Source organism: Limanda limanda, chromosome 12 (assembly GCF_963576545.1).
Source record: "Limanda limanda chromosome 12, fLimLim1.1, whole genome shotgun sequence".
NCBI classification, from domain to species: domain Eukaryota; kingdom Metazoa; phylum Chordata; class Actinopteri; order Pleuronectiformes; family Pleuronectidae; genus Limanda; species Limanda limanda.
The window spans coordinates 17,360,899-17,387,537 of NC_083647.1; the positions used below are offsets into that span (position 1 = coordinate 17,360,899).

The 26,639-nt window shown below is 40.4% G+C and overlaps 3 protein-coding genes across 3 annotated transcripts; 1 reads left to right on the forward strand and 2 right to left on the reverse strand.

Moving 5' to 3' along the window:
• Nucleotides 1-2,232: 2,232 nt before the first annotated feature.
• On the reverse strand, nucleotides 2,233-7,952 carry vsnl1b (visinin-like 1b). The gene is made up of 4 exons (XM_061082720.1): nucleotides 7,682-7,952; nucleotides 5,748-5,914; nucleotides 5,343-5,558; nucleotides 2,233-4,084 (listed from the first exon to the last, which is right to left on the reverse strand). The coding sequence occupies exons 2-4, from the start codon at nucleotides 5,907-5,909 to the stop codon at nucleotides 3,887-3,889; spliced, it is 576 nt and encodes a 191-aa protein (XP_060938703.1). The 5' UTR covers nucleotides 5,910-5,914; nucleotides 7,682-7,952; the 3' UTR covers nucleotides 2,233-3,886.
• Nucleotides 7,953-12,558: 4,606 nt separating this feature from the next.
• LOC133016002 (sex comb on midleg-like protein 4) lies at nucleotides 12,559-14,773 on the reverse strand. The gene is made up of 7 exons (XM_061083298.1): nucleotides 14,543-14,773; nucleotides 14,035-14,164; nucleotides 13,707-13,907; nucleotides 13,361-13,522; nucleotides 13,048-13,272; nucleotides 12,799-12,944; nucleotides 12,559-12,684 (listed from the first exon to the last, which is right to left on the reverse strand). Exons 1-7 carry the CDS (start codon nucleotides 14,771-14,773, stop codon nucleotides 12,559-12,561), a joined length of 1,221 nt encoding a protein of 406 aa, XP_060939281.1.
• A 2,581-nt stretch (nucleotides 14,774-17,354) lies between these two features.
• afg1la (AFG1 like ATPase a) lies at nucleotides 17,355-25,532 on the forward strand. Its single transcript, XM_061082155.1, has 13 exons — nucleotides 17,355-17,475; nucleotides 18,102-18,331; nucleotides 19,608-19,659; nucleotides 19,750-19,851; nucleotides 21,709-21,839; nucleotides 21,945-22,044; nucleotides 22,411-22,469; nucleotides 22,578-22,660; nucleotides 22,740-22,810; nucleotides 22,929-23,029; nucleotides 23,540-23,680; nucleotides 23,755-23,865; nucleotides 24,799-25,532. Exons 1-13 carry the CDS (start codon nucleotides 17,355-17,357, stop codon nucleotides 24,934-24,936), a joined length of 1,440 nt encoding a protein of 479 aa, XP_060938138.1. The 3' UTR covers nucleotides 24,937-25,532.
• The last annotated feature ends 1,107 nt before the right edge of the window (nucleotides 25,533-26,639 follow it).

The following is a 26,639-nucleotide window of genomic DNA, read 5'->3' on the forward strand; positions in this document are numbered from 1 at the left end:
TCCCACTGTTTAATATTATGCATATATATAATCCTAATCTGCTCATTGTGTATTTATTTGCATTCATCAATTTATTCTAACTCTGAATCAATGTCTTTCAAATGATTTTTCTTGCAGATATTAAATCCCTAGTCTTTGTTGTCTCACATTTAATTCTCAGGTGGGTTTTACTCTGTTCCCTAGTAATGTAGATATAACAATGAAACTGAGAAACAGGACCAGATCTTTATCCAAGGGATTTCTGAGGCGACTTCATCTCCATCGAGCTTCAGATTTCAAGTGATGGAACAAATCCGGGGACTTTCCTGACTTGCAGATTATCTTCATGCCAGGTCCAGTCTGTCACAGTCGTAGTAAATGTCAGATACTTCAAACAATCTGGGTTGTGAAGACAGTTCACCTCGTCTCCCAGCGCTGTATACATTCTTTACTCCTGGCCAGGAATCCCCCCTCTATAAATTTACACGCATGCATTTTATATGTGTACGCACCGTTTCACCATCTGTGTCTTGTATTTACATTCACATTTACGCGTGAGCTGTAAATGTCACAGAGTTGTTTTATAAATAGAAGGACCTGGAACTGGGCTCACCATTATACAAGTTACTGATGAAATTTATGAGCAGCAGGAAAGGTTTTCGGCCCAAGAGTATTAACTGGCTTTAACCTTAAGTACACAATACCTTTTTTCTTTTTTTAATGTGGCTAAAGAAACAATATAATTTCAATTCATTGATGAAATTCATAGATTAACGTGCCAGTTATTTTGTAGATTCATCTATTTATTATTTTTATTGTCACTATGTCATAGTTTCCTGCCGCTCAAGGTGATCTATTCAAAGCTTGTTTTATGTGACCATCGGTCTCAGAGAAAGTCAGTTGACTGTCATAAATGTCTAAGAAATACAGCAGATTCTCATGTTGGAGAAGCTGGAATCATTTGGCTCTTATAGTTGAAGCAACTCTAAATTAAACATTTGTATCTTGTCATTTGTGCTGCTCTACTTGTGGTAAACTAAAGGGTGCCATGCAGCTTGGACTCATGCTGCTGCTTGTTATCATGTATTTAGGACAACTTGTTTCAAACAAGAAGGAGGAACTGACCGACTTTTGATGCATCGATAATATTAATATAATCTCATGATATATTAGCCTTGATCATTCACTGCAGACATATTTAGACTTTAATTAATTCTGCTGCCGACACCTCTTCATACTAAATACCTCAATCTGATCTGCCTATTGGCCACAATACTAAATCATCCTCTGGCCTAATTTACATGTGCATACTGAAGGATGAAGACAGAAAAATGTAGGCTTTGCCAATTTCTTCCCTTTGCCCTCATTAGGGAAAACGCTGAGGCCCTCGCTCACTACAAAGAGAAAACAAACCTGCTGAGTTTCCTCCCTCGAATTGATTCTACCAAGGCAGAACAGACACAGAATGATGCATGATCGTAGTTCCTGTCTGTCTTCCTCTTCTTCATCCCAAAGGTCTCTCTCTGTCAGATGCAAGTTAATCTTCAACAAGTCCCTGATAAAGATGATCTGATGATGATCTCAGGGATTTTTGATTACAGCAACGAGGCCTGCTCCATATTGGTACGTCTGGTGTTCGTTTAACATCTCTTCATGTGCAGCATGTAGTTTAATAATGGAAATAGATTTACTCGGATATTTTTATTATCCTGCTGACCACCAGGTGGCAATCTACCTAATGCTCGTCTCTGTTTACATGCTTTTCTTTTTGAAAACTTCGACACAAAGTGCAGTTTGACAATAGAAGCATGTCTCTGATATTGATGAAAGTTTCTTAGTGCCTACTGTTGATTTCAGTTTAAGGCTTATGTTCCAGACTAACAAATGTGATGCAGAAACTTTAAACCTGCATTTTCATTTTTTGGTGCCCAGCAGTTAAATGTATAACTTGAACAAATATATATTTTTATGTAATTAATAATAATGAGAATGAGAATGTAGTTCAATAACTGAAGTAATGTTCATACCAACATCTCAAATCATGTACTGAAAACTGATTGTTAGGTGTCATTTCTGTGAAAAACCTTAACCAATGTTACAATAAATGTAAAGCAGTATACTTAGAACTACTTTGTGCATCATGAGCATCATTCAATAATTCATTCATTCATTCATTCATCCATCAACAGCATCATATCTTCAACACAGTGTCAAAGCCAAAAGTCTGGTCTTCAGTAACTGCACCTGTCAGACCGTGTCCTTTGAAAAAGCCTGTTGATGGTTTATTTATTTTAATCACTACAGAATTGGGTTTGGGTGCAACACATGCCACATGTAAAAAAGAATACAGTCACTTGTATGATGATTTTTCATATTTGATATAAATATTTACTCAAACAAAGAATCTGCCGTGGTGACTGGGCTGAAATGTGTAAATCAAATAGACATCAATAATGTGATGGTCGGTTTCTCTTATGTTACAGACAGAACGGTGAAAAGCTTCTGCAGCCTCCACTGCTGTAAGTGGACTACAAGCAGACACTCATTCCGTGCTTGCAAAACTCCTGAAAGAGAATCTCGTCAATAACTTTCAACCTACGTCTCCAACCAGTTGCTGTCACTCTCTGAAACGCTCTTTCAAAGGTTTTATGTATCACCTCCCTTTGAGGGTCTCGCATCTTGAATGATTGCTGCGAATGGAATTAATTAGAAGATGAGACTTTTCAATAAAAAGTTTCTCCTTACAAAAAGGTTTTAGGAATGCAGTATGTTCAGTAAACATATACGAGGCTTTTTTGTCCTCCCCTTTTGCTGAATTGGAAGTGGAGCGAGCTCCCAGCATCAGGGTCAAAAGCCGAGGCTGTTCTCATTTTGCAGTGCTCATCATTTCTGTAAACATGTTGATATGTACGGAATAAATTTCATTTAAGCCTAAATTCCAATAAGCAGCCTGAAAAAGAAGCCAATTTTAGATCATTATGAATAATGCACGAGTACTGTTCCCAATGACAGCAATCATTTTGGCCCCTACTCCAGATTAAGTGGCAGCAGTACAAAAAAAATCAAAAGGGAGTGATGCTCCATATATATATTTCTGCTCATCCCACAAATCACTGAAGCAAAACATATAATAGAATGGTGATGTGAATGCTCTTCCTCTGCATAATTAACCGACAACTGCAACCTAAATATCGTGTCACACATTCACGTCTTTTAAAAGGGAAGCATGCTCCCACACAGCTGGAGGTGAACTAATGGTCTGGTGAGTCACATACTGTACATCCCATGCAACAATACTAAATGAATTTCGGAGGGGTTCTCTTTTATAGCCACCTAAAGATGCAAAAGGTAAGAGATTATATTTTTTTGACACATAATATAGGCATGCAAAGAACCTATACTTTTCGGTTCCGTCGCGTGAAAACATCTGGAACAGACGGGAGCCTTTCTATTCTCCACGAGCTCAACAAGTCTGGATAGCAGAGACAGTTACAATTATCATAGGAATTATTGTTTTGATACTATTATGTAAAGCGTACAGTAGTCGCAGCAGTGAACACTGGGGATCCTAAATACTGTAGGAACATAATTTAATGCAGTGCTCCACTGATATACAAGCTAGGGATGGATGAGGATGTGTGGGGTTACTGTGCACAAATCACATTGGCATGTTTTGAAATAGAAATGTATGATATCTTATAGCTATATTCAAAATTATTCAGCATTTAACATTCTCATGCATACAACCACAAGAAGCGAGTCCATTGAAAAATAGTCCAAGCACTGTTTTGTTTTTTTCCTGTGGAAATGGCAGAGAACCTAATGAGACATTAAAACATGTGCTGCTGTCCAGAGTGTGTGGAATACAGACAGGGAGAGGAGCGAGCAAGGGGGGTGGTGGGTGGGCTCACTTCTGCATGTCACACTGCAACAGGAGCACAATGGACGGGTCGCTCTTCGCCGCCTCCTTGAACTCGTCCAACGAGATCTGGTCGTCGTTGTTCTTATCCATTTTACTGAAGATCTTGTCCACCCTCTGCTGTGGTGTCAAACCGTCCTCGTTCATCTTCATCATGATCACAGTGCCCACCATTTTGTAGATGGCCTGTGGGTGAGATGCAGTGAGAAATTAGCTAATGGTTTATTACGTAATCCAGTCAGGCCTACGTGTAGTCATTTGTTCATGAGGACATGGATCAGTGATTCACGACCAGGGGTGTTTGTACTCCAGGGGGTCAGCATGCCGAGTTGCTGAGGGTTGTGTGGAAGAGGAAACTGATCAGTTCAACATGACTAAATAAGTGAAACTAAAAAATAGAACCGCGTAATAAAGAGAGAAATTTAGCTTCCTGGATACGTGTGCTGCCATATTGGACTATTACGTCCTCTGAAGCCAGAGTCTGTGCAGCAGTGATAAGGAGCCGTCATATCGAGTTCTTTTGATCCATGCGTCAGACCGACCCCACGTCAATCTGTCAATCTGGACCTATCACCTCATTTTCATAGCATCAAATACCTAATTAAAACCAAACTTATCAGAAACATGAAGAAACTGGCCTACCTAAAAAAACAGAAATCCTCCTTTAGAAAAATGTATTTAACAGGTCGTTTGACTCTTAATTATGTCCAAGCCACTTACGTGGAGGATGCATGGTATAAGACCTATACTGCAGCCAGCAACCAGGGGGCGATCGAGAAAATTTGGCTTCACTGCTAACAGAATCAAATAAACTGGTCGAGAAAATACATAAAAATGTGAACTGTTGCTTCAAGCAACAATCAAACAGTTAATAAAATCCTTTATTAGTCACATAACGCTGAAATTTGCTAAAACTAAAACTGTTCAAACTGCAGGTTTCAACAACAGATACAGTGCTTTAACTGTTTGCTACAAGTAACATTTACAGATGCAAGAATGCTTCAACTTTCCAGCTTTTGCCAAAGTGGTAGTAACGTGGATGTAAACGTGACCAAAGCAACCTCAACACTAAATTGTATGATAACCTCCTTTATATCAACGTGTTCAGTAGCATCCAGTTTATAGTCCATCCATCAGAGCAGTCTGGTATATGACAGATTGGGTACTTGAGTAGAAAAAACAGATTGTCATTGATATAGATGCTTGAGAATAAAGCACGTACCATCTTTATTGCAACAGGAACTGTCAATATTCTCCACTATCACTGAAACAGATCAGATTTACTATTCTGGTGTATTTCCAGAAATGGATGTAATTCAATACAACTGCAGTTCTGTCGTTATGAAACAGCGTCTGAGCTCAAGGCATGACAGGTGTGCTGAAAAAAAAGAGCCAGAGCCAGTCCCCTAATGAACGAGGGCTTAATGACTCCATAATCCCTTACCTCGATTATCTCCAGCATCTCCACTCTGGTGATTTTTCCGTCGCCGTCCAGGTCATACATGTTGAAGGCCCAGTTGAGTTTCTGCTCAAAGCTGCCACGGGATGTGATAGACAGGGCGCAGATGAACTCTCGGAAATCAATGGTCCCGTCTCCGTTCTTGTCAAAGGTTCTGAAGGCGTGTTCTGCAAATTTTGATGCATCGCCATAAGGGAAGAACTGCAAGTGTGGGAGAGAAGCGTTCAATTATTCACTCAGGGTTTTAAAAAGGCTGCAGTCGCAGCGGTAATAGCCTCGGTTATATATTGCAACAAGGCTGTGGCAAGAATAAATGTTCTAAAATATAACTCTGACATTATATAAAAGAAGCAGATCATTAAATAAAGAAAGGACGTGGTTGGTGCAGACCTTGACATAAAGCTGCTGGAACTCCTCCAGATTCAGCCTGCCAGTGGGGCAGTCTTTCAGGAATCCTTTGTACCACTGCTTCAGCTCATGTTCATTAAACTCTGTGTTCTTCACCAGATCCTCCATCACCTCTGGAGTCAGCTTGCTGTTCTGCTTTCCCATGGTTCCTGTGGTGCAAGAACACGTGAATAATGCATTTATCTCTGCTCGAGCGACGAAAGTATGAAAATCTCTTGCACTGCACAGAAAAAAACTCCCCCTTCTGCCATCCACATGAGTTAGTGGGGAGTGAGTAAATGTGTTTAGTTTTTGTTGAGTTGTTGAGGGGGGGGGTTTCTCTCCCTGGTGCTCTTGTTCTATTTCTGTCCCCTCAGCCTGTTTGTGCCAGTCTGTGGCTCGCGTAGCACTGACCTGGATCACCACTGTCAGAGCAGAACCAGTTCATCAAATGTTCGATCGCCGCTATCAAGTTTCCATTGAAAACACTGTCCTACAACCTGACAGCGACAACAAAGCCTCTGCCTGGTTGTGTCAGCGGCAGCGCTGCAGTAAATCCACAGACCTCAGTATATGGGCATCATGCAGGAGAATGCAGAGGGCCTTCCATAATCTGGATCAAAGGGGAATACAGCTTATAAATGAGTATGTCATATAGTGTTTAAGCCAGGTGTCGGGAATCCGCAGAACAATCTGTTTGGATTAGTTTCTTAAAACGAAAGCCCTCAGTAGCCCTCATGACAACTTGGAACAACCACACCAGAGCAGCCTGTCAGGAGTCACGGAGTCATGAATTATTGACCAGTGATGTGGCAAAAATGACATAAAATGGCCAAGTATGCGTCAATGCTCATACATATTTTACCAAATGAGGCAGCAGCATATTATTTGCATATCGGAACACAGTGTGAAAATGTTCTGAGGACCAGCATATGGTCCAGATCTCTGCAGCAGCAGCAGCAGCAGACTGGACTGCATTGGCTCAGGCCTTCCACAACAAACAGCAGAAATGAGCTGCAGCCACAATCACTGCGTGTCACATAAACAGACACACACACACACACACACACACACACAACCCTGACGTGCGATGTGTGGTGAATTACAGCCAGAGATCGTGGGGGTTTGATCACTGACACAAAGGCTCCGGTGAATGACCTTGAGGACGAGCATTATTTAGCAGGAAAAAAAGGGGGGGTGGGGGGGGGGGGGTAGCGCTTCAGAAAAGGGGTCGAGTGCGGTGGCAGACATTCGCCACATCTCGCACAGGCCACGGGCACGCAGGACTCGTCGTGCCCGTGGACGTGGGGTTCGACAGATGCTGTTTTTATTCTCACACTGTGGGCAATGACATCAGAGTTAATGCTACTGAAGCTAAATGTGAGAGAGGGAGGGAGAGAGAGAGAGGCAGATAGAGAGGGAGAGAGAGAGAGACGCTGCTGCTGCTGCATTCCGATGGAAACGACGCAGTGAGAGTGTTTTCCCATCATATCCCTCCATCCTGCTCCTAATGGCACCTCTCCATGCGAGAGAGAGAGAGAGAGAGACAGAAACCTGCCCAAGTCTCATCCACCGCACAAAGCCAGAATAATACACAAAAAAAGAAAATGCGCAAAGCAGCTCCATCTGCAGACACACTACGTCTCCATAAAAGCCAATTATTACGCAAACCCCCTCACGACATTTTGTTCATCCGTCAAATCATCCACCGCCGTTTTTCTTTTTTTTTCTTTTTCAGGCTGTTTCCAGGCAGAGGCTTTATTTTTAAGGGATGCGCAGGTGCCAGCCTTTCGTCTGCTCCATCATCGCATTCATCCAAAACGCAAAGGAAAACATGACAAATAACCAAATGATCAATATTAATCACAACAATCCACCGACTGCCGCATCTGTAATCTGAAGATCCAAACACATCTGCACGCACAGTCACTTCTTACCTGTGTGTGTTTTTTTCCCCCACAGTCTATATCTGGTGCTTCTCTATCGGGATAAATCTGCTGTGGCTTCTGCAAAGTACAGAAAACCCCCCCTTTCCTTCCGATGGAGACGTTCGCCCAACAGGGGGATTATTCTCAACACTGCTCGCCTCCTTTAAAAAAAAAAAAGAACGAGCGCACACCCGCTATTCAGTGTGTTTTTTTTTCCTGGATTTTTCCCGACGTTATTCCAGATGAGGCGCAGCAGGGACCGATCCCACGCCAGTCTTCTGGTTACGCGACTGCAGGAGCGCGGCGTCACCAACCGTGCGCATCACAGCCTGATCAGAAGTTCACTGAGGCGCTGCTGCTCCGCTCGGGCTCGATGGAGCTGGATCCTGTCACGTTATGACCGGATCCCTTCAGGGTGATGAGGACGGGCAGCCCCCCCCCCCCCCCCCCCCCCCCCACATTTCATCATCAGGGGATAAATCTGTTTTTTTCTTGGAGGGGTTGGGGTGGGGGGTTAGGGGGGATTGTTGAGGAAACTAAACAATGCGCAAGATGGAGCGATGCGTTCCCCTTTTTATGACACTGACGAAACCTGGTAACGAAAGCCTCTGGTTCACAGGAGCCATGAGGCCAAAACACCCATGGCCACACCCTCTTATACAATATATTTCCTTTTATCCAGTTTAATGTAAAATTATATGTTGGTTTTATTCCCCCAGCTAGAAAATCTAAAGGGATAGTTAACCAGAAATTTGATATTCACTCATTATCTACTCACCATATGCTGATGGAGGAGTGGGTGAAGTGTTTGAGTCCACAAAACACTTTTGGAGTTTAAGGGGTAAACAGTGTTGCAGCCAATTGAAGGAAATGGTGACCGATTCTTCAAACATAAATAAAACAACCGAACAAAAACTTAACAAGCCTCTGTACTGCTCTTGAGGTGTCACCCAACCCCACCCCTCAAGTGCAATTGAGGTAAAGGGTGACCGATTCTTCAGACGTAGATAAAAAAACATAAAAAACACATAACAATTCTTCATACTGCTCTTGAGGTATCACCCAAGTGTCCAAAAGGAGGGGTTGGGGTGGGGGGGATTGTTGGGGATTGTTGAGGAAACTAAACAATGCGCAAGATGGAGCGATGCGTTCCCATTTTTATGAAACTGACGAAACAGGAATTTGTAATCCATGCTCTTGAGGGTTGGATTATGGCACCCACATTAAACATCGCTTTAAGAAGCATACTGGGATTTTCGGGGGTTGGAAAACCAATCAGGGCAACTGAAAGCCTCTGGTTCACAAGAGCCATGAGGCCAAAACACCCATGGCCACACCCTGTTATACAATACATTTCCTTTTATCCAGTTTAATGTAAAATTATATGTTGGTTTTATTCCCCCATCAGAAAATCTAAAGGGATAGTTAACCAGAAATTTGATATTCACTCATTATCTACTCACCATATGCCGATGTTTGAGTCCACAAAACACTTTTGGAGTTTAAGGGGTAAACAGTGTTGCAGCCAATTGAAGGAAATGGTGACCGATTCTTCAAACATAAATAAAACAACCGAAAAAAACTTAACAAGCCTCTATACTGCTCTTGAGGTGTCACCCAACCCCACCCCTCAAGTGCAATTGAGGTAAAGGGTGACCGATTCTTCAGACGTAGATAAAAAAACATAAAAAACACATAACAAGTCTCCATACTGCTCTTGAGGTATCACCCAAGTGTCCAAAAGCCCAGACATTCAAATTCGACTGGAAACAGCCTCATTTACATCGTTTTTTTATGCTAAATGTTTGATCCACACACGAACGTGGCTCCAGAAGAGGACATCAGAGGACATTACGTCCATTTACACAAAGGTTTATACCAATTTAGCTAGTCCTCGAGCTTTCAACCAGTCCACCTTCATCTTCCTGTGTTCCCAAGGTCATGAATGACTTTCATGCTCTTTTAGTGAAGTGTCAAAACCTTATCCACACCACCAGGGAATAGGAAAGGTCAGGTGGAGATGCTGTGATGCTGAATCGTTTATTTGTTTGTTAACTTTTGGCCTAAGATGTCAGATTCTGTGTAGATACTGTATCTAAGCAAAAGTGGAATCAGGCCATAAATAAACACCAAGTGTTCGGATAATAGGACAATAGGGTTTTGTAACATAAAATAATATAAAATTACAGGTTTTTTTTGCTAGTTTGTTTAGAAAACCAAATGGGTCCAATGCTATTCTTGTGCTTTAAATTGTCCTCACATGGTGCATTAATAAATCTTTTGTATTTCATCAAGTTACCACAATCTCACCGATGTAAAGAAAACCTCAATCCCAGTTTTCAAGCACAGGGGCACTTGATCTGTGTTTAAGATGTAATGACCATTCTGTCTTGAATATCCTCGGTTTGTTGTTCTCACTGGGACAACACGTGTCTGTAATCTGCCGATGCCGAGTGTGACTTTCATACTTAAGCGTTAACAACAGCCTGGATTGTGTGGCAAATGGTTTGAGGTGACTAAAAAAAACATATAAATACATAAATGTGTGAATTTGCACTTCTGAAGCACAAAACTGAACAGACATTATCTTTTCTAATTTCCTAAACCCCTCTAAAACTCTGACAAAAAGGGATGTTGTGTCATTTTGGGGAACACCCTTGCTTGTTTCCTTGTTGCGATAGATGAGAAGATCGATACAAATGTAAGTGTTTGTAAATATAAACATGTAAGATACATATCAGTGAACTATAGAGGTCAGGTTAATAGATTGTGTTACCCTTCACGGAGCCAGACTGGCTGTTTCTAGTCTAGTTTAGTTTCCTATTTAGGACCCCTGGAGGTCCCTGGACACCATCTGGGGAACAACAGATATAGGTCACCTTAGCTAAATCACACTTTGAAGCACAGTAAAGGACCTCAGACAAAGTAATTCTCAGTTGTGACGACCCAAACTCAAATCTGGATCAATTCAGGCTTAGCCAGGAAGCCAGAACCACAGAAAAAAGAAGCCTGACTCACTCATAATTTCTGATTACTTGATTTCTTAATTTAATACTCACATACAGTAACAGTATACACATAGAATATCATTTCCATCTCACAGACACAAAAGCAAACACTTAAATACGTAGATAACTTTTAGCACCGGCGTAGAGTTCTGATCCACTCAGCATTCTTTAAAACTATGACTCATAGTGATTTTCAAAATAAAACACCTCAGCATGTTCTCACTAGGCATGGCTTACATGTAATTTCTTTACAGCAGCATTCACTTACAAAGGTTATTTGATTAAAAAGGATGCATACTGTACACCAAAAGTGGTATACAAAAGCAATACTATATTATATACCCATTTACATCGCCATTTAGGTTTTCTTAGTGTCACATTTACGTGTTTTGACGACCTCGGTATCAACACTGATGCTTGATAAAAACTTATAAACATATGAAATTAAAAAAAATGTCCTAATGAGTATACATGAGGAGAGATAATTGGCATGTAACAATCTTGCATATTGAAACATAAATATATCACGTTCACATGCTCTCATTTTACTTTGTGTATACGAACAAGAGAGCTACTGTCTTTCTATATTTTGCTTAGGTTATACAGTCTTTCACATCTTGAAATCATAATTAAAAGAAGGACCCATCCACAGGGAAAGTATTTTAGTTTTTGACACAGAAATGTGAAAAAATAGTATCAAAATGATTTTCTAAATCTCTCAATTAAAAAGCAACATAGTATGTAATGCACCATTTTCAGTATAGTCATAGATATGTTTTCATCTTAATAAACACGAGTAAACAAGATCCTGTGGTGAGATCTGACAATGGAAAGTTGTCTTAAGGTAAAAAATGTTTTCTCTTATACATTTCTAGTCAGATAAGGAATATACATAAGATGTTTATGGTGGATGTTTTCCATAATCTGAAGGTTTTTTATTCAAAATCAGTGACAAAGGTGGTGTAAGTAATTTTAAATGGGAATCTTAAAAACAAAATCTGTACTAAAAGGGTTAGGGTTAGGGTTAGCCCTCAGCTCAGAGTAGGGTACCCACTTCCTTTAGGGTCCCTAGAACTAAAGGACGTCACTTTCTCCTTTTCATTTCCCTTTATTTAACACATTCAACGAGTTTGCTCAACATTCCTAAATGGTTAAGAATGGATAATATTTTTTTGGTCATAACAAAGTATAAAAAGGTCATGTAAAAATGTGACCGCACGATGCTCAATTTGAGAAAACTACACAGAATTGTCACCTGAAGCTGTAGCTTTTGCTGTTTGTTTAAAAAAAGAACATACATTCGTCAGGTGATCAGAAGCACCAAATGAGACCGAATAATGTAATTCCATAACTGCTGTTAACTGTTTGATAACAAGTCCTCCATGTTACCACTGCCCTCAAGTGGCCAAAAAATCTGTAATTGCAGCTTTAAGTAGTGTTAAAGTGCGTATAGTGTGTTAACTGTGAAAAACGAGAATATTAAAAAATACAGCATTGTTGACATCGCATAAACTGCAGGTGATGTTGGAGAAGATTTACATTAGCCCTATAATATCACCATTAATATATCAGCATTAGGTTTGAGCATATCTTTTCCCTTGGACATCTAATTCTTTAAGTGGCTTTTTTCACTATCACATTATCAATTCAAAAATGACAGTACTGTTTCTTCCTTACGAAAAAGGAGATAAATAAAAAGTAGAAGCCAATTTATTTTTCTTATGTTTTTGGTAGAAAAGGAAGTGACACCTACTTCTGGGGACCTTGAAGAAAGTGACGTACCTTTACGCCTGGGGACATGAGACCCCAGACGTGACCCTATTCTCAAACTCAAACAACTTGGATTCAAGTGGGAAGGAGATATATTTTGGAAGGATTTCAGAACTTTATCTGCTTTAGTTTGTCGATGTGGTAGCAAAGCTTCAAGGCCGGCCCCAGCTTCAGTCCGAGGTACTTCATGATCATGTCACTCTTCAGGAGTAGCAAAGCGTTTCCATCAATCTCCTGAGAGAAAAAGAAGTCAAATAAGTGAGAAATTGTTGATCAGCCAAGGGGATTTCTGCTGGCTCTGAAGCAGCAGTCTGACATGTCAGCTTGTCGAGAACACAGTGGACTTACATGTTTTCTAAAGACATCCGCATGAGGCCCAAGAGCGTGTGGGTCTGCGTCCCTGATGAACCAGACGACCTCTTCCACAGACCAGGTGGTTGGGTCTTTATTGTGCGGAGCTTTGGACTCCTGGGACTCTGGAGATGCACTGTATCCTCCTGGAAGAACAAAGCAGAGAAGGCAGCTTTACTTTTCATTCGTCTGGGAAATAATCTCGGACACAATCTTGGTTCGTTTTTCCCCCCCACGACTCCTCACCTGTCCTGTTGCTCTCTGGGAACGTGCTTGGGCTGGTTGACGACTGCCTGCACATGCTCATGGAGGCTGAGCCGTTGGAGAACTGCTGTGATGAACGGAACCCGTAGGAGGACTTTGGCGAGTAGGACGAGCTTATGGAGCCGAAAGCAGAATCGCCAGGGTCCATGGAGTAGCGTTTGCCGTCTGATTGGTCTAAGTGGTAGTCGTCTGCCATGGATGTCTCAGCTAAAGAAAAGATTAGAGTCAAAATTAGCTGAAAGCATTTGCTTGTATTGGCCCAGTTGCTTCTGCTGAGGTCAAAATGTACAAGTACCATCTGACTGGTAGGAGCGGCCACTGTGCTGGGTGATGGGCTGATCACTGAAGAGGTTCTCACAGTGCAAGCTGCGACAGAGTTTCTTCAGAAAACGAAGCACATAGTCAATACTGTTGACCACAGGGAGGCTCAGAAGGTGCTGCTTCCCGTCAAACGTGGCTGCAAGAGCAAAACAGGGAGAGCACTTGAAACAACAGCACAGTCCGGACACAATTTCCCACAAAGTAGGTCAATATGGTCTAAAGATAGTTATTTCTCACTTCCACCTCAGGTAAAATGGTAAGAAATGTATTGAAGGGTATTGAACAGAAAACAACACCTGAGGGGGGTCTTTGTACAACACCTGATATTTTTTCTCCCCCGTAGCCTTGTGTGAGGAGCGTGAACACTGTTTTCTGCTGGAAGGCGCTGTCGATGCAGCCCTGGACGGCCTGCTGCAGCACCACCGAGGGCCGGTCGGGTCCAAAGTGATCGGGGAGCTGCTGGATCTTCTTCCTGTCCAGGTTGGGGCCCGTGTTGGCCTGCTTGTTGATGTAGATACACACTAGCAGGGGAAAAACACAGGTGGAGATAAGGAAAAAAGGAGAAACCATCTATCTCTTCATCAGAGTTTGTCCTTAAACAACCCCAGACTGGAAACTAAAAGGCCATGAGAGTGTTTGGTGTCCTACCTGTGAGCACCTGGGGCGTGGCAGAGTGAGGGATGGTGGCGGCATCCTGAGGGATGGAGCTCATATCTGGCTCTGGAGTGCTGCTGGGTGGAGAAATAGCCAACGGCGTCATCACCATCCTGGGTTTGAGCTGCAGAAGAGTACATGTTTTTGGATTTCTATATTTATTTCGGGCATATCATTTATTTACACACACTAAATGATGTAAGGAGGGGGGGGGTGGTTAAATAATTTGGATACGAAATCTGTGTGAAGTTGTACTTTATATTCTACATACAATGAATTTGTTATTGTATTAATGACCGGCTCCTTTAAGACCCAAAATGTAAAATATTTGACTGCAGCAGAACAAAGCCTCATAGATGTTTTAATGTCTTTCTGTTACACCGGGGTCCCACAAAATCTGAAGGGCAATGAGCCTGTGTGTCTGCGAACACATGCATTTTTCAACATGCTGCATCCACAACATCACATCTCACCCCCCCTGTTTCCCCCTAATCTGGCTGACCTTGATGCCCGGCTTTCTCCCCCTCTTCTTTGGCACTTTGAGCGGAGGCAGCGATTCTGGGTAGCGGTTGGGAAAATCCATCTTAGCGACATTGCGGAGTGGGGGTCTCCCTCTCTTCCTGCCCGGTATCTTCCCCGACTGGCTGGGGAGGAAGGAGGGAGCCACTGCAGCTGATTGCATTTCACTGTTGTTGCCGTCTGATTTCTGTGCCGTTGCTGCAGGTACACTCATTTGGAGCTGGAGACAAAGGACACAACCGATGAGCTCAGGCAATAGAAAACACACAGAAACGTGCACTTTACTTAAACATCAATACTCCTCCTCAGGGGCTGCAGATCAGAGAGCAGCATCAATTCAGAGTGGACACAGAGGAAGTAGCTTTGGTGTAACGGTGCACAACAGCGACACTGAGAGACTGCAGAGGACTGATGCAGTGAGGAGAGCAGAATTTAGCAGAGCACTGTGGTAATAATCCAACAACACAAAAGGCAGCCATGCAAGAGCTGTGGAGGAAACAGCACCTCCATCATGAACTGATAACACACCAATAACCCAGAGAGAGAGAGAGAGAAAGGGAGAGAGGGGGATAGAGCAAGGGAGGGGTGTCTATTACCTGCTATCTTCTATTGTGAAAGTCCAAGAGCCAAGCCCTTTAGTCTTAACTCCTAGGAGCCTAGAAGGTGACTATAAACCTAAATCCCTCACACCGCAGTGAAAGCCATCTTTGTCTTTCTGGATGTGGTTTTTTCCTCGTCCCCTCTTGGTTAACACACGGCTGCTGGCTCCTCTGCCTCTGCTGCTGCTGCTGCTCGGCACACAGGCTGCAGACATCTCATTAGACTAATGCATTCAGCAGTGGCAGAGGGAGGGGGAAATTGACTTCACCATGGCTACCCAGCTATGAATTACCATTACGATGACAGCTTCCACCCTAATCTTTAAAAAATAAGAAGGAGCAGCTCCGAGAAGAGGAACATGTGGCACATCTTTCATGCAGCAGCAGCAGCAGCAGCAGCAGCAGAGCTAACCAAAGGAAGGAACTGCAATTTATTTATATGCCACTTAAAAAGGATCCTGCTTAAAGCAGATTTGGCAAAGGATCCAGTGTGTAAACAAACAATAACCAGTCACCAGGCACTCACCATCCAAAACAGATGTGGAGATGTGGAGGATCCCTCTGCTCCGTGCTGGATTTCTTATATTTTTCCTGCTCCCAATAGCAGAGCTTGGATCTCAAAGCAAGGCGGATTCCACTGTTATACAGTGTATATGTGTGTGTGTGTGTGTGTGTGTGTGTGTGTGTGTGTATGTGTGTGTATGTGTGTGTGTGTGTGTGTGTGTGTGTGTGTGTGTGTGTGTGTGTGTGTGTACAGCAGAGACAGACAGAGAGCGAGTGACAGTGTGTGTGTCTGTGTGCATTAGGGAGAGGGGTGGGGGAGAGAAGGGCTCCTCTGTTGTCATGGCAACAAGCCTGTAAGCCCTGGAACACCCTGACTGTTGTCAGCCATGTTTTGTCTGCAACTCCGGCTCAGTGCAGTGGAGATATAATTAGACCGAGCATAATGACAGAATTCATAGGAAAGTATTAAAATGTAATTGTTCTGTTGTAGGTTTCCAATGGTGTGCTTAACCGTTACTTTAAACATTCATACTCACATTTTTTGTGACTTTGAATATTACAAAGATAATCTATTTGTTTGATATCAAAGATTGTTTTTACTCATTTCCTGAGTCAAAATGCCAAATATTTATTGGTTGCAGCTTCTCAAATGTAAGAGGGTACTGCTTTCTTTGCCATGCATGATGTTAAACTGAATCTATGTTAGGTTTTGGCTATAGGTAAAAAAAACAAGACATTAAAATCTTGAGCTGTGGTGAATTATAAGCGGCATTAACTAGATTAATCGGTTAATTAAAACAATGTAGATATTAATAGTAGTTTGTAATAAACAATAATTAGTATTCTCAGTCAATCTTAGTTTTAATTACTACACTTACTTTGTAGTTTATGGACTAAAATAATTAATTTGACAGCCGATGTTAATATTTGAGCTGAAACTAAATATCAATATGAAATGCAAATATTCTTCTAGGGAAATTTGGTCCAAAAAAAATATTTTCATTCCAGCCTCAGAAACATGACAATAAGCTGCTATTCAGTTTTTCTGATATTGTAGAATTGATGTGTACATCGATAGACATATATAAGATAAAACAAAATAAGCTAAGCTGAACTATGCTAAACTAAGCTAAGCTATTAGTCCCGCAGAGGGGAGATTTGCAGCGTTGCAGCAGCAAGAGGGCAGTCAGGGATAACCACCAGTAAAGTAATAACAAGTACCATGCAATACTTATAAGGAGATATAAGAAAAGTCTAAAAAAATATTAATGCGGTTAAAACCATAAAACTAATATATATGCAGTGTAAACTGAATATGTACAGTGTGCACATATGTACGATGAAATGGATCGCACATTAGCCACTGAATTTCACAGACAGAAATGAATATGAATATGATAAGTCCGATTGTCTGATATACAAAAAAAACATTTTAAAATATTATACAAATAGAGAAAAGCTAAATTTTATCTTGTTGTGTTTTTTTAATTTCCTTTTTTAGTAACTTCCCCCACAAAACTCAAATAACCCTTTCCTGCAATAGATTGACACGTTGAACAAAATTATATTATTATTATCATTAACACAGAGTTGAGAGATGTGTCGCTCCCTGCTGGCTGACGATTGTTTTGTCTGTGTGTGTGTGTGTGCTGTCCTTGCTAATAAAGTTTCGTTGACGTCATTTGAAACAAGATGGCGGTCCTCGCACCGCTGTGTGTGGGGATGTCACCCTCAGCCTTCCCGGGCATCAGGCGTCTGTTTACGGGGTGTTCCAGGAGCCCGCTGACATGTTTAACGCAGATCTGCAAACGAGGTGAGGCGTCTTTCACTGGAGTCCCTGTGACGGTGGAGGTTAAAATGTGTCGTAAACGGTGTAGAAGTCCACCTAGCTAGCCGGGTGACATTCTCCCACAGCGAACCCGGTGTTGTTTTGGTTGTTTGACCAGTTTTATAAACTTAACTTCATCTGTTCTTTGGGTTTATTCTGTCGCTGACAGCTGTCACCCTTCACTGTTACGAACCTCATCTATAAGCCTCAGGGTTCCTACGGTCATGAAAAACCTGGAAAAGTCATGAATTGTTAAATGTTTATATCCAGGCCTGGAAAAGTGCTTGAAAACAATTAAATCCCAGAAGTTTTCGAGAAATCATGGAAATTTCTTATATTCATATTCATGTCGTTCGGGATAATGCACTATGCCAATTTAAGGTATACTGTATGCTTTGAAATCTCATTGTAAGCTTAAATACTAAATTGTCACTTTTTCATGTATACACCCAGATTTCACAAAATGTTCGGTCATGGAAATTTGGTTTAAAGTTATTGAAAACCATGGAAACCCATTGGTCAAAATGTGTATGAACCCTGAAGCCTCTTTTTCCTGCTGTAAACACACGAGCTGAACTTCCACTAGTGTCTGTGTTCTGCTCATTTCTAAGGTTACTCCGTCAAAGCCCGGCAGGAGGTGGAGGAGGAGGTGGAGAAGGAGGTGGGTGCTGGTGCCGGCGCCACCAGGAGCTTCTGCGGGCCTGTGGATCACTACAGCGGGCTGATCAGGGACGGGACACTGCGGGAGGACGAGCACCAGAGATCGGTGGTGCAGAGACTGGACGAGCTGCACAAAACACTGAGAGGATACAGCAACACTCCCACGTCCATCTTCTCCAAGGTAGTGACTGGTTGTTCCCGAGGATCTCACCACATGTTTACATCGGTTGGAGAAATTATTGATCTGTTGAACACAGAACTTCAGGGGCCAATTCTACCTGAATATTGTGCAGTTGTGTTGATCTTTTGATTCAAAAAGAAGTGAATACAACCCCTGCAGCGAACAAGACAATCTTCAAGCGTTTAACTTAAAATATTACAGCAAACTGAACGTACAAAAATCCAGATTCACTCACTCGTAACCTGACCCTTTCTGTCAGATGTTACTGTAGCAAACAGCAGCTTTTCTCTCTATTCCTAATTTATAAGTGTTCACCTACTCTCGCTGTGGCTTGCCTCAAGTTTTCTCTTATATATTTAGAGAATTCTATTGTCATTGCACAGAGTACAAGATTAATTACAGCAGTCCAATAAGTGCATTCACAAAAACAATGATTCGCTGACAGGAGGAGGAAATTCTGTTAAAGAGAAATTCCTATATAACAAAACATGCTTGAACACAAAATGTTTAAGATCAGACTTTCAGAAGTTTGTCTTGAAGTAGCTCGTGGTGGATCCTGAGGTCTGCTGTGGATCCTGTAGTAGACCCAACCCTTTTCTCAGTTTCATTTTCTGGATGGATTGAAGGACATCTGCTTTCACAATTTGCCGAAACTGTTCTTCCCTCTGCCAGTGCGATGTTTCCTGTGCCATTAGCCGCCACACAAACTCAAACAATCGTTCCACCTCCATACTTGACAGATAGCAAAGCAAAGTTTTACATAGATTTTACTTTTTTTCAGTAAGTGTCAGCTGAATCAAATACACACAAATCCCATTGTGACCTGAAGTCAAATCATGACACGTGGAAGAATAACAGTGCTTGTTGTTGTTACAGTAGCTAGAGTAGAATATCAGACAAGCATGAATGTTTTGGTACTGTTGTTCTTATTACATATGCATGAGGTTCTCATAGGTTTCACATCCGTTCATCCACCACTGTGTCTGTATTATGTGTAGATGCAGGCTTATCCTCTCTGTAGATGGTTGCATCATCATGTGTTGTTCTTAGTTTATTTAAAGGCAGTAACTCCAGTCTGCTTACTCAAAGCCTTTGTGATTATATCTTTTGTTACAATAACTTATTTATTAGCATACTTTACTGCCTTTGAATGGATAACAGGTCTCATGTGCTATTTTGATGGAGTCAGTTGAACTTGGGTAACCACTAGACTTGTGCTCTATTATTTCCTTATCTTATCTAATTCCTTATTTCTCTCTCCCTTTATCTCTTCCAGTTTTTTACAAAGCCTAAACCTCCACAAGGCTTCTACATATTTGGTGATGTCGGTAAGGAGTGGGCCTAGAAATCAACTTTCTAATTACCTAGTATTTTATGTCCTTATTTGTTTCTGACTGGCGTTGTCTTTCTTATTTCAGGCACAGGAAAAACAATGGTCATGGACATGTTTTATTCATATGTGGAGACGGAAAAGAAAAAGCGGGTTCATTTCCATGGCTTTATGTTGGATGTGCATAAAAGTGAGTACACTTCATACACAGAGTCCTCCTAACAGCCACTAGAGGGCACATGAGTTGTTTGAAAAGGTGTCATTTGTGCTGCAAGCTAAAAAAAAGGCTGTGAAGTGAACGTTTCACCTTATATTTTCCATAAAAGAGAGAGAGATATATGCTGGAGTTTACATTATGCAAGTTTAATTAAAACATTAAGTTTATTATTCCTGAGTTGAGGGAGATTAATTTTCCAGCTCTAGAATCTGAGATCACTTTGATTTTGGGTAGGTTACTGAGTGTTACTAAAACTCTGGATGCAAAATGCTCATTGGCAGATTTGTGTCCTTATAGTGACGAAACAGACTTGAGATTGAGATTTTCTGTTTTAACAGTATTTCAGTAACTATATTAATGTATACATGTTGAAAACTAACGCAATATATGAAATACCCAGCCTTCACTATAAAAATATACACTCTAGTTTATAACAGACACTTTAATCTGCAATTGTCCAAAGTCAGTGTATTTATAAATAAATGTATAACCGATTTTAGCAATAAATCTAAAATAACATGAGGATTCAAGCTTCATCATCCATTAAAATAAATCTAATCTGCTAAGCAATGGATGAATAGACTTTGCTGAATGAAATGTCACTGACTCTTCTCTCCAACTCAGGCTCCTTTTCTGACACTCTAGGTTTAAAGATACATGTGTATTCTCATCCAGTATACTTACAGCTCCACTGGATCAAAACTGAGACTTCACTCTCTATTTACACATTCCATGGTGAATCACAGTATCGTAGCATTGAGGAGGGATTTTTTTTGTTTTACCACACTCACTTGACTCCGGGTGAACTCTGATCAGCTGCAATGAAACTGAAAACACATCTCAGAGTTACACACCTCAGAGTTCAGGGTTAAGTTCAGTGGTTGTTGAATCTGCTCTCTGGATTCAACCCACTTGTAGTTACCATCTACATGGTCAGTTAACCAGATTTGTATCCTTTTCATTGTGGTCTTCACTCTGTGTCCCCACCCTATTCACTCGAGAAGGAAAAACATTGAACCAAAGCTTTCTCGTGGTCGTTTTTGCCTGAAAAGCATCTTTATTCTTGTCACCATTTACTGTACGTGACCTTACATTTAGTAGTAAAAGTAGTCCTTCATTCATCATTAAATCAACTCATTAAATTATGTCAGTTGTTAAAGACGACTTACCCAATCAACCAAGACACTTTGCCTCTCTGTCAAGAATTGTTGTCTTTGAAGCAAACTAGTTGTAATTGGTGATGTGATTTGTTGAGTTGTATATTAATGTCCAATACGAGGGTCCTAGAACAACACAGCACTTTGGTGTCTGGCAAAAACGATCTGAAGTTATTTTGTGTTTTCTATATTTCTGTAATCTCTTGTATTTGCAGTTAGAGGCTTTAAATACGCCAGCCTAGCTTTCTACCTCTCCCTGTTTTGTATATCGGGCCCAGGATTTCTTTTTTAACAGTCTTATGGGGAGTTTTTTTTGGTAATTATAGGAATTTTTATGAAATAATTCACAGGTCTTTATGAAAAAATTGGGCATATGTGGAGTTCTAATATCTATGAAGAGGTGAAATTGTAACTAGTTGGCAGAAAACTTGTTTTATTTTAATTGTTCAATTAAAAAATTGTGCTTTGATAAAGTAAACAATAACTTAAATCACAAATATTTAGCAAATTTTCAAGTGCATTTTGAAGTGAATTTGAATTAGTTTGTCATGTTGTACTTAGTAACTCTAACTATACTGTATATTTACACCCACAACGGCTTTCAGGTTCTGAGCGACCATGTATTTGTGTGAATTAATTTGTATTTATAAGTTTCTCACTTTTTTACTTTCAGGGATCCATCGATTAAAGCAGAGTATGCCAAAGAGGAAAGCAGGTAAAATGGCCAAATCCTATGACCCAATTGCTCCAGTTGCTGAGGAGATCAGTGAGGAGGCTTGTGTTTTGTGCTTTGATGAGTTTCAGGTAATGCTCTTTCCATGTTTCAACACATCACAGTGAGTCTGGCAGCCTCTGCAACCTCAGCAGTGCTGCCGCTAAAAGTTAATTTCCATCTTTTATGTGTTTCAGGTCACTGATATCGCTGATGCCATGATTGTCAAGCAGCTTTTTGAGAATCTGTTTCTGAACGGAGTTGTTGTCGTGGCAACTTCTAATCGACCTCCTGAAGGTAAGAAACAAGTGCAGCAATCCCTGTATATCTAGATAACATAGCACATTTCAAACTTGCATGTGTAAAACGAAAATTTAGGGTTTTAACTCGGCATTCAATAGGTTTCAATTGGCATCCATATTCCTTATTTTGTTCTTGAAAGGACAAAATAGTAGGATCCAATACAAGTTGATTATAATGATTTAAAATTAATCATATTCACAACATGATTCTGCAGACATTGCAAATCAAGAGAAGAAACCCTGAAATATCTGCGATTCGTGATTTTTTTTTTTAATCAAATTAAATGTGTTCATCGATTTAGAAATCCACATTACGGGAATGTAAATAATAAAATAAATTATATCTGTCATCTTGCCTCAGATTTGTATAAAAATGGGCTGCAGAGAGTCAACTTTGTGCCTTTTATTGCCGTGTTGCAGGTAAGAATGTAGAATAAAAGGTTTTCCACTCACAAACATATTGAAATCTCTTTTTCTCTTACATATTTTTACAGCTCCGTTTGTTAATTATTTGTCTCTCACTTCCAGAAATATTGCGAAACTCTTCGGCTGGATTCTGGGATCGATTACCGCAGAAGAAACAGACCCTCGGCTGGAAAACTCTACTTCCTGTAAGAAAGTCTTCTGGTAAATCAATCATCAAAAGTCAGAGTTAGATTAATCAACGCTTCTCTGTCACATTTATCGTAGCTCAAGTGAACCTGACGTAGAAGCGACTCTTGACAAGATGTTTGATGAGCTGGCTTTCAAGCAGAATGACAGTAAGTGGACTTGAATATGATATGTGACATAATCCTCCTCCTACACTTCCTCAAAATGCCCAGCCCCGACCCACTGCTGCTTATAGCGGTTATAATATGTTGTGACATTTCCCTACAGTTACACGACCGAGAGTTATGAACATTCTCAACAGAAAAGTGCGTCTGAACAAAGCTCGTGGGACCATTGCAGACTGTACGTTTGAGGAGCTCTGTGATAGGGTGAGTCCGTCTGGACTTTTCCACTCCTGACTGTGAGATGCATATTATGACATAACTGTTGTAAAACTCTGTGTCACTATTGACTTCTAATCCTGAATTGTGGGTCTTTTTTGTTGTGTGTTGCTTTTTTACACTTTTTTGCTTGCTTCATCAAAACCACAATACGATAATATTGCACGAAATATTCAAACACAAAACATTGTTTCAGCATCACATCGATATAGATTTATTTCGTATCATTTAATTCTATTGTCGCCGAAGTTCAGCCTCAGACTATTTGGTGTCTTTTACTACACAGAGAACTTGACCAAGTTTACATTTGATCATTTTAAAACATTTTTGGATTGTTAAGTGATAAAGTGATTCACACATTAATGGCTCTGTGTGAGCTAATGTTATCCAAAGAAATCAGATAAGTCATAAAAGGATGAGTTTTTTAGTAAACAGTCAAGTCCAAAGCCCTGCTTATTGGCTGCTGTGGTGTCCAGTGTCTGAATGTAAATGTTTCAGCCTTTAGGGGCCAGTGACTACCTCGAGATATCCAGGCTGTTCGACACCCTCTTTATCCGTCACATTCCTCTGCTCACGCTGAACAAAAAAACTCAAGCCAGGCGACTCATCACGCTGGTGGACGCTCTTTACGACCACAAGGTACGGTGCACAAATTCACTCACACATTAATCACCCAAAACTTTTTTATTACAATGAGTCATCTCTGTTTTCAGGTGCGGGTGGTGATTCTCGCGGACCACCCTCTGGAGGACCTTTTTGTGCTCGACGGGGATCGCGGTCATGATGAGAGCAACATTCTCATGGACGATCTGGGGCTGAAAAGGGTAAGAGCTCTGCAACTCTCCTTTTTTCTTTTATCCAGCTGAACCAGTTTTTCGGCTTGGGTGTGTACATTCAGTCTCAATATAAAAGGCTATAAAACAGTCAAAGTGCAAACTGCTGCCAGGAATGTTCACTCCTAAAGTATATTTATTACTTTGATAATTGAACAATATCTGCAACAATCAACAGAAACACGTGTAAGGCCATTAGTCCTTTTCCAAACAGAAATAAAAATCTAACTTGCATGAGTTGCTGTTTTCTTAATACAGATTTGACTCAGAATAACGCTGGTTTATTTTTAAATGCAAGTTATGTATCTATGGAAACTGCATAGATACATAAATCATCTCACTCCAGTGGCAAATTAATTTCCTGTTTTCGATAGAGATGGAAATAACCGATTGGTAGAATCTCCCCTAACTCATTTGAAACGTTGACATAAGTTTATTTATTTTTCATTTAAACTATTAAAAAAATACAGTTAATATTAAATGTTGTGGGATGCCCCCCCGGTGAAGGAGCTGACATGTCCACCATGAACTCAAAAATCCCCTGCGTCGCATCTCAGTCTCTCCTCCTCCTCATTTCCTGTCGACTCGTCTTTAGCAATGTCTAATAAAACATATAATTCCACAGAGGTGATTTTGAAAAAGCTGAAATGTTGTTTCTTTAGGATCAAGAGAAATCATTAAGATAAAAACATTTTAAAATGTAAATATGCAGTAAAAGGAAAGTCTGTGTAAACATGTTAAGATTAAAACTTTAAGATCGTCTGAGGTTCCTTTAGAAAATACCCGATTTTAACATGTTTGTATGATTCTTCTGTTTAATTGTCTTTTTTTTAAACTAATGTCAAAACCACTTGCCTTTTTATTTTAAGCAGTACACATTACATACATATCGAAGGTGTGATTTTGTTTCCCTGGGTTCGACAGGACGAGGCCAGCAGTCTGTCCATATTCAGTGGAGAAGAGGAAAGGTTTGCCTTCCAGAGGACGGTGTCTCGGCTCACAGAGATGCAGACTGAAGAATATTGGCTGGAAGGGGACAGAAGCACCAAGTCGCAGGTTTAACATTGGAGGAAAGTCAACCACGTCACATTAAGTCCAGCCTTCATACGCTGTTCTCCTCCGAACACTTCTCCTTCTCCTCCAGCACAAACCCAGTGGGACTGCTGAACAGTGTGCGTGCAAATGTTGTACAGAAGATATTTATTGATATTTTAAGGCCTTTTATCACTTGAATGCAACATTGCACTTACAGACAGTGTTTCAGATGAGCCTCTGGGTGTCATATTGCTTTTAACTCCGAATCAAACTGTGGTCCAATTTTATTTATTTTTATAAATATTAGCGAAGAGGCCGGAAGACTTTTGGAAATGGATTTCGAAATGACTTTTATGTTAAGTTAAGTTTTAAGGGAAATTAATGAATCTCCATCATGGGTTGTGTATGATTCTCACACAAAACTAAATACAGTGGCAGGAGATTGGTCTTAAAGTATTTTAGGCTGAGTGTTTATTTCTGATGATTTATGTGGATGCTTGTGAAATGTCACACATGTACTGAACAAAGACATGAAAAGAAACTATATGTACACAGGAAGTGTTTTAATTTTCATATGATGCATATTCTTTATGCAAATGTATTCATAAATGAAACTAATAAGGGTTAAGGTGTGGGTGTGTTGCCGATTAACGTGCATCTTCTGTGCTTTACAAATACGAAGACGTGTGGGATGTGAAAGTGAGGAAAAAAACCCTTCAAAGTTTATCTCCTGTACAAACTAAAGTGTTTTAGCTACAGACAAACGGTTAGTGGTATTTAAATTTCTTTTATCTACTGTAACCTGCTGTTATTTTTGCAAAAAACCTGAATCTTATTTGAATCATACAATTCCGGGATGTTTAACCTTGAAACGTCTGCGGTCCACTTTTACACAAACTTGTTTCAAGCACACGCGCAAAAATTGTTCAAATTGAGTTTGTTGAAAAGTAAGTTTGTGTTGTTGCAACATCCAGTTTGTCATTAAAACCGAACCAGTCATGCTGGCATGACGACAACAGCAACAACAACAAACAACACCCAGCAGCACTGTAAACCATCTGATGAGTAAAATCAAGTCAAATTACTTTGGTTTGATTAATAAGTGACTCATATTCATCTCCACGCTGGCAAAATAGTGAGTATTACTAAACACACCAATTATCTTTTTTATTTAATTTGAAGGTTAATTATAAAAGTTTCAAATTTAAAAGTGTTAAATATCTTTTTTGCTTTTGCTTTAATCCCAGCCTAATATACCTGCTACCGTTTATACTTCACAATATATAACTGAGGTCTTATCCTCAATTTCAGACTCTGTGTCTTTTTCATTTGACAACTTTTAGGACAACTACTGAATAATTACACAGAGGATTTATTTTTGGCGGTCTCATCAAACATTAAACGCGCTCAGCATTTTTAAATCTGGTTTTGGTTCCATCCAGACTAAAGAGTAATGTGTTGAGTGTTGCATCAGGTGAGTCCTGCTGTTGCTCCTGCTTTAACCGGCTCCTATTTATTCTCAGAGTCAAATGTGTTTTAATCACACAAAACCGGACGTCTGTTTGAATGTGGATTTCATTCATTCAAATCATTCATGTTGAAGTGGATGTTAATGTTGTTGCAGCATTCAGTTTATCATAGAAAAACAGGCAACAGTGTCGGTGAGGTTAACAATGATTCTTGATCAGATGCTGATACTAACAACAACATCTGGCTGCACTGATCCCGAT

What these genes read in the sequence shown, in the direction of transcription:
- LOC133016002 (XM_061083298.1), bottom strand. Translation starts at nt 14,773, where the DNA reads ATGAGTGTACCTGCAGCAACGGCACAGAAATCAGACGGCAACAACAGT. An exon ending in CGGGGGAGAAAAAATATCAG is followed by an intron (nt 13,523 to 13,706) that starts GTGTTGTACAAA and finishes TTGCTCTTGCAG; the next exon opens with CCACGTTTGACGGGAAGCAG. An exon ending in CCGCTCCTACCAGTCAGATG is followed by an intron (nt 13,273 to 13,360) that starts GTACTTGTACAT and finishes TCTTTTCTTTAG; the next exon opens with CTGAGACATCCATGGCAGAC.
- vsnl1b (XM_061082720.1), bottom strand. Translation starts at nt 5,909, where the DNA reads ATGGGAAAGCAGAACAGCAAGCTGACTCCAGAGGTGATGGAGGATCTG. An exon ending in TCCAGCAGCTTTATGTCAAG is followed by an intron (nt 5,559 to 5,747) that starts GTCTGCACCAAC and finishes CCACACTTGCAG; the next exon opens with TTCTTCCCTTATGGCGATGC. An exon ending in AGATGCTGGAGATAATCGAG is followed by an intron (nt 4,085 to 5,342) that starts GTAAGGGATTAT and finishes TCTCACCCACAG; the next exon opens with GCCATCTACAAAATGGTGGG.
- afg1la (XM_061082155.1), top strand. Translation starts at nt 17,355, where the DNA reads ATGGCGGTCCTCGCACCGCTGTGTGTGGGGATGTCACCCTCAGCCTTC. An exon ending in AACGCAGATCTGCAAACGAG is followed by an intron (nt 17,476 to 18,101) that starts GTGAGGCGTCTT and finishes CTCATTTCTAAG; the next exon opens with GTTACTCCGTCAAAGCCCGG. An exon ending in ACGCTCTTTACGACCACAAG is followed by an intron (nt 23,681 to 23,754) that starts GTACGGTGCACA and finishes CTCTGTTTTCAG; the next exon opens with GTGCGGGTGGTGATTCTCGC.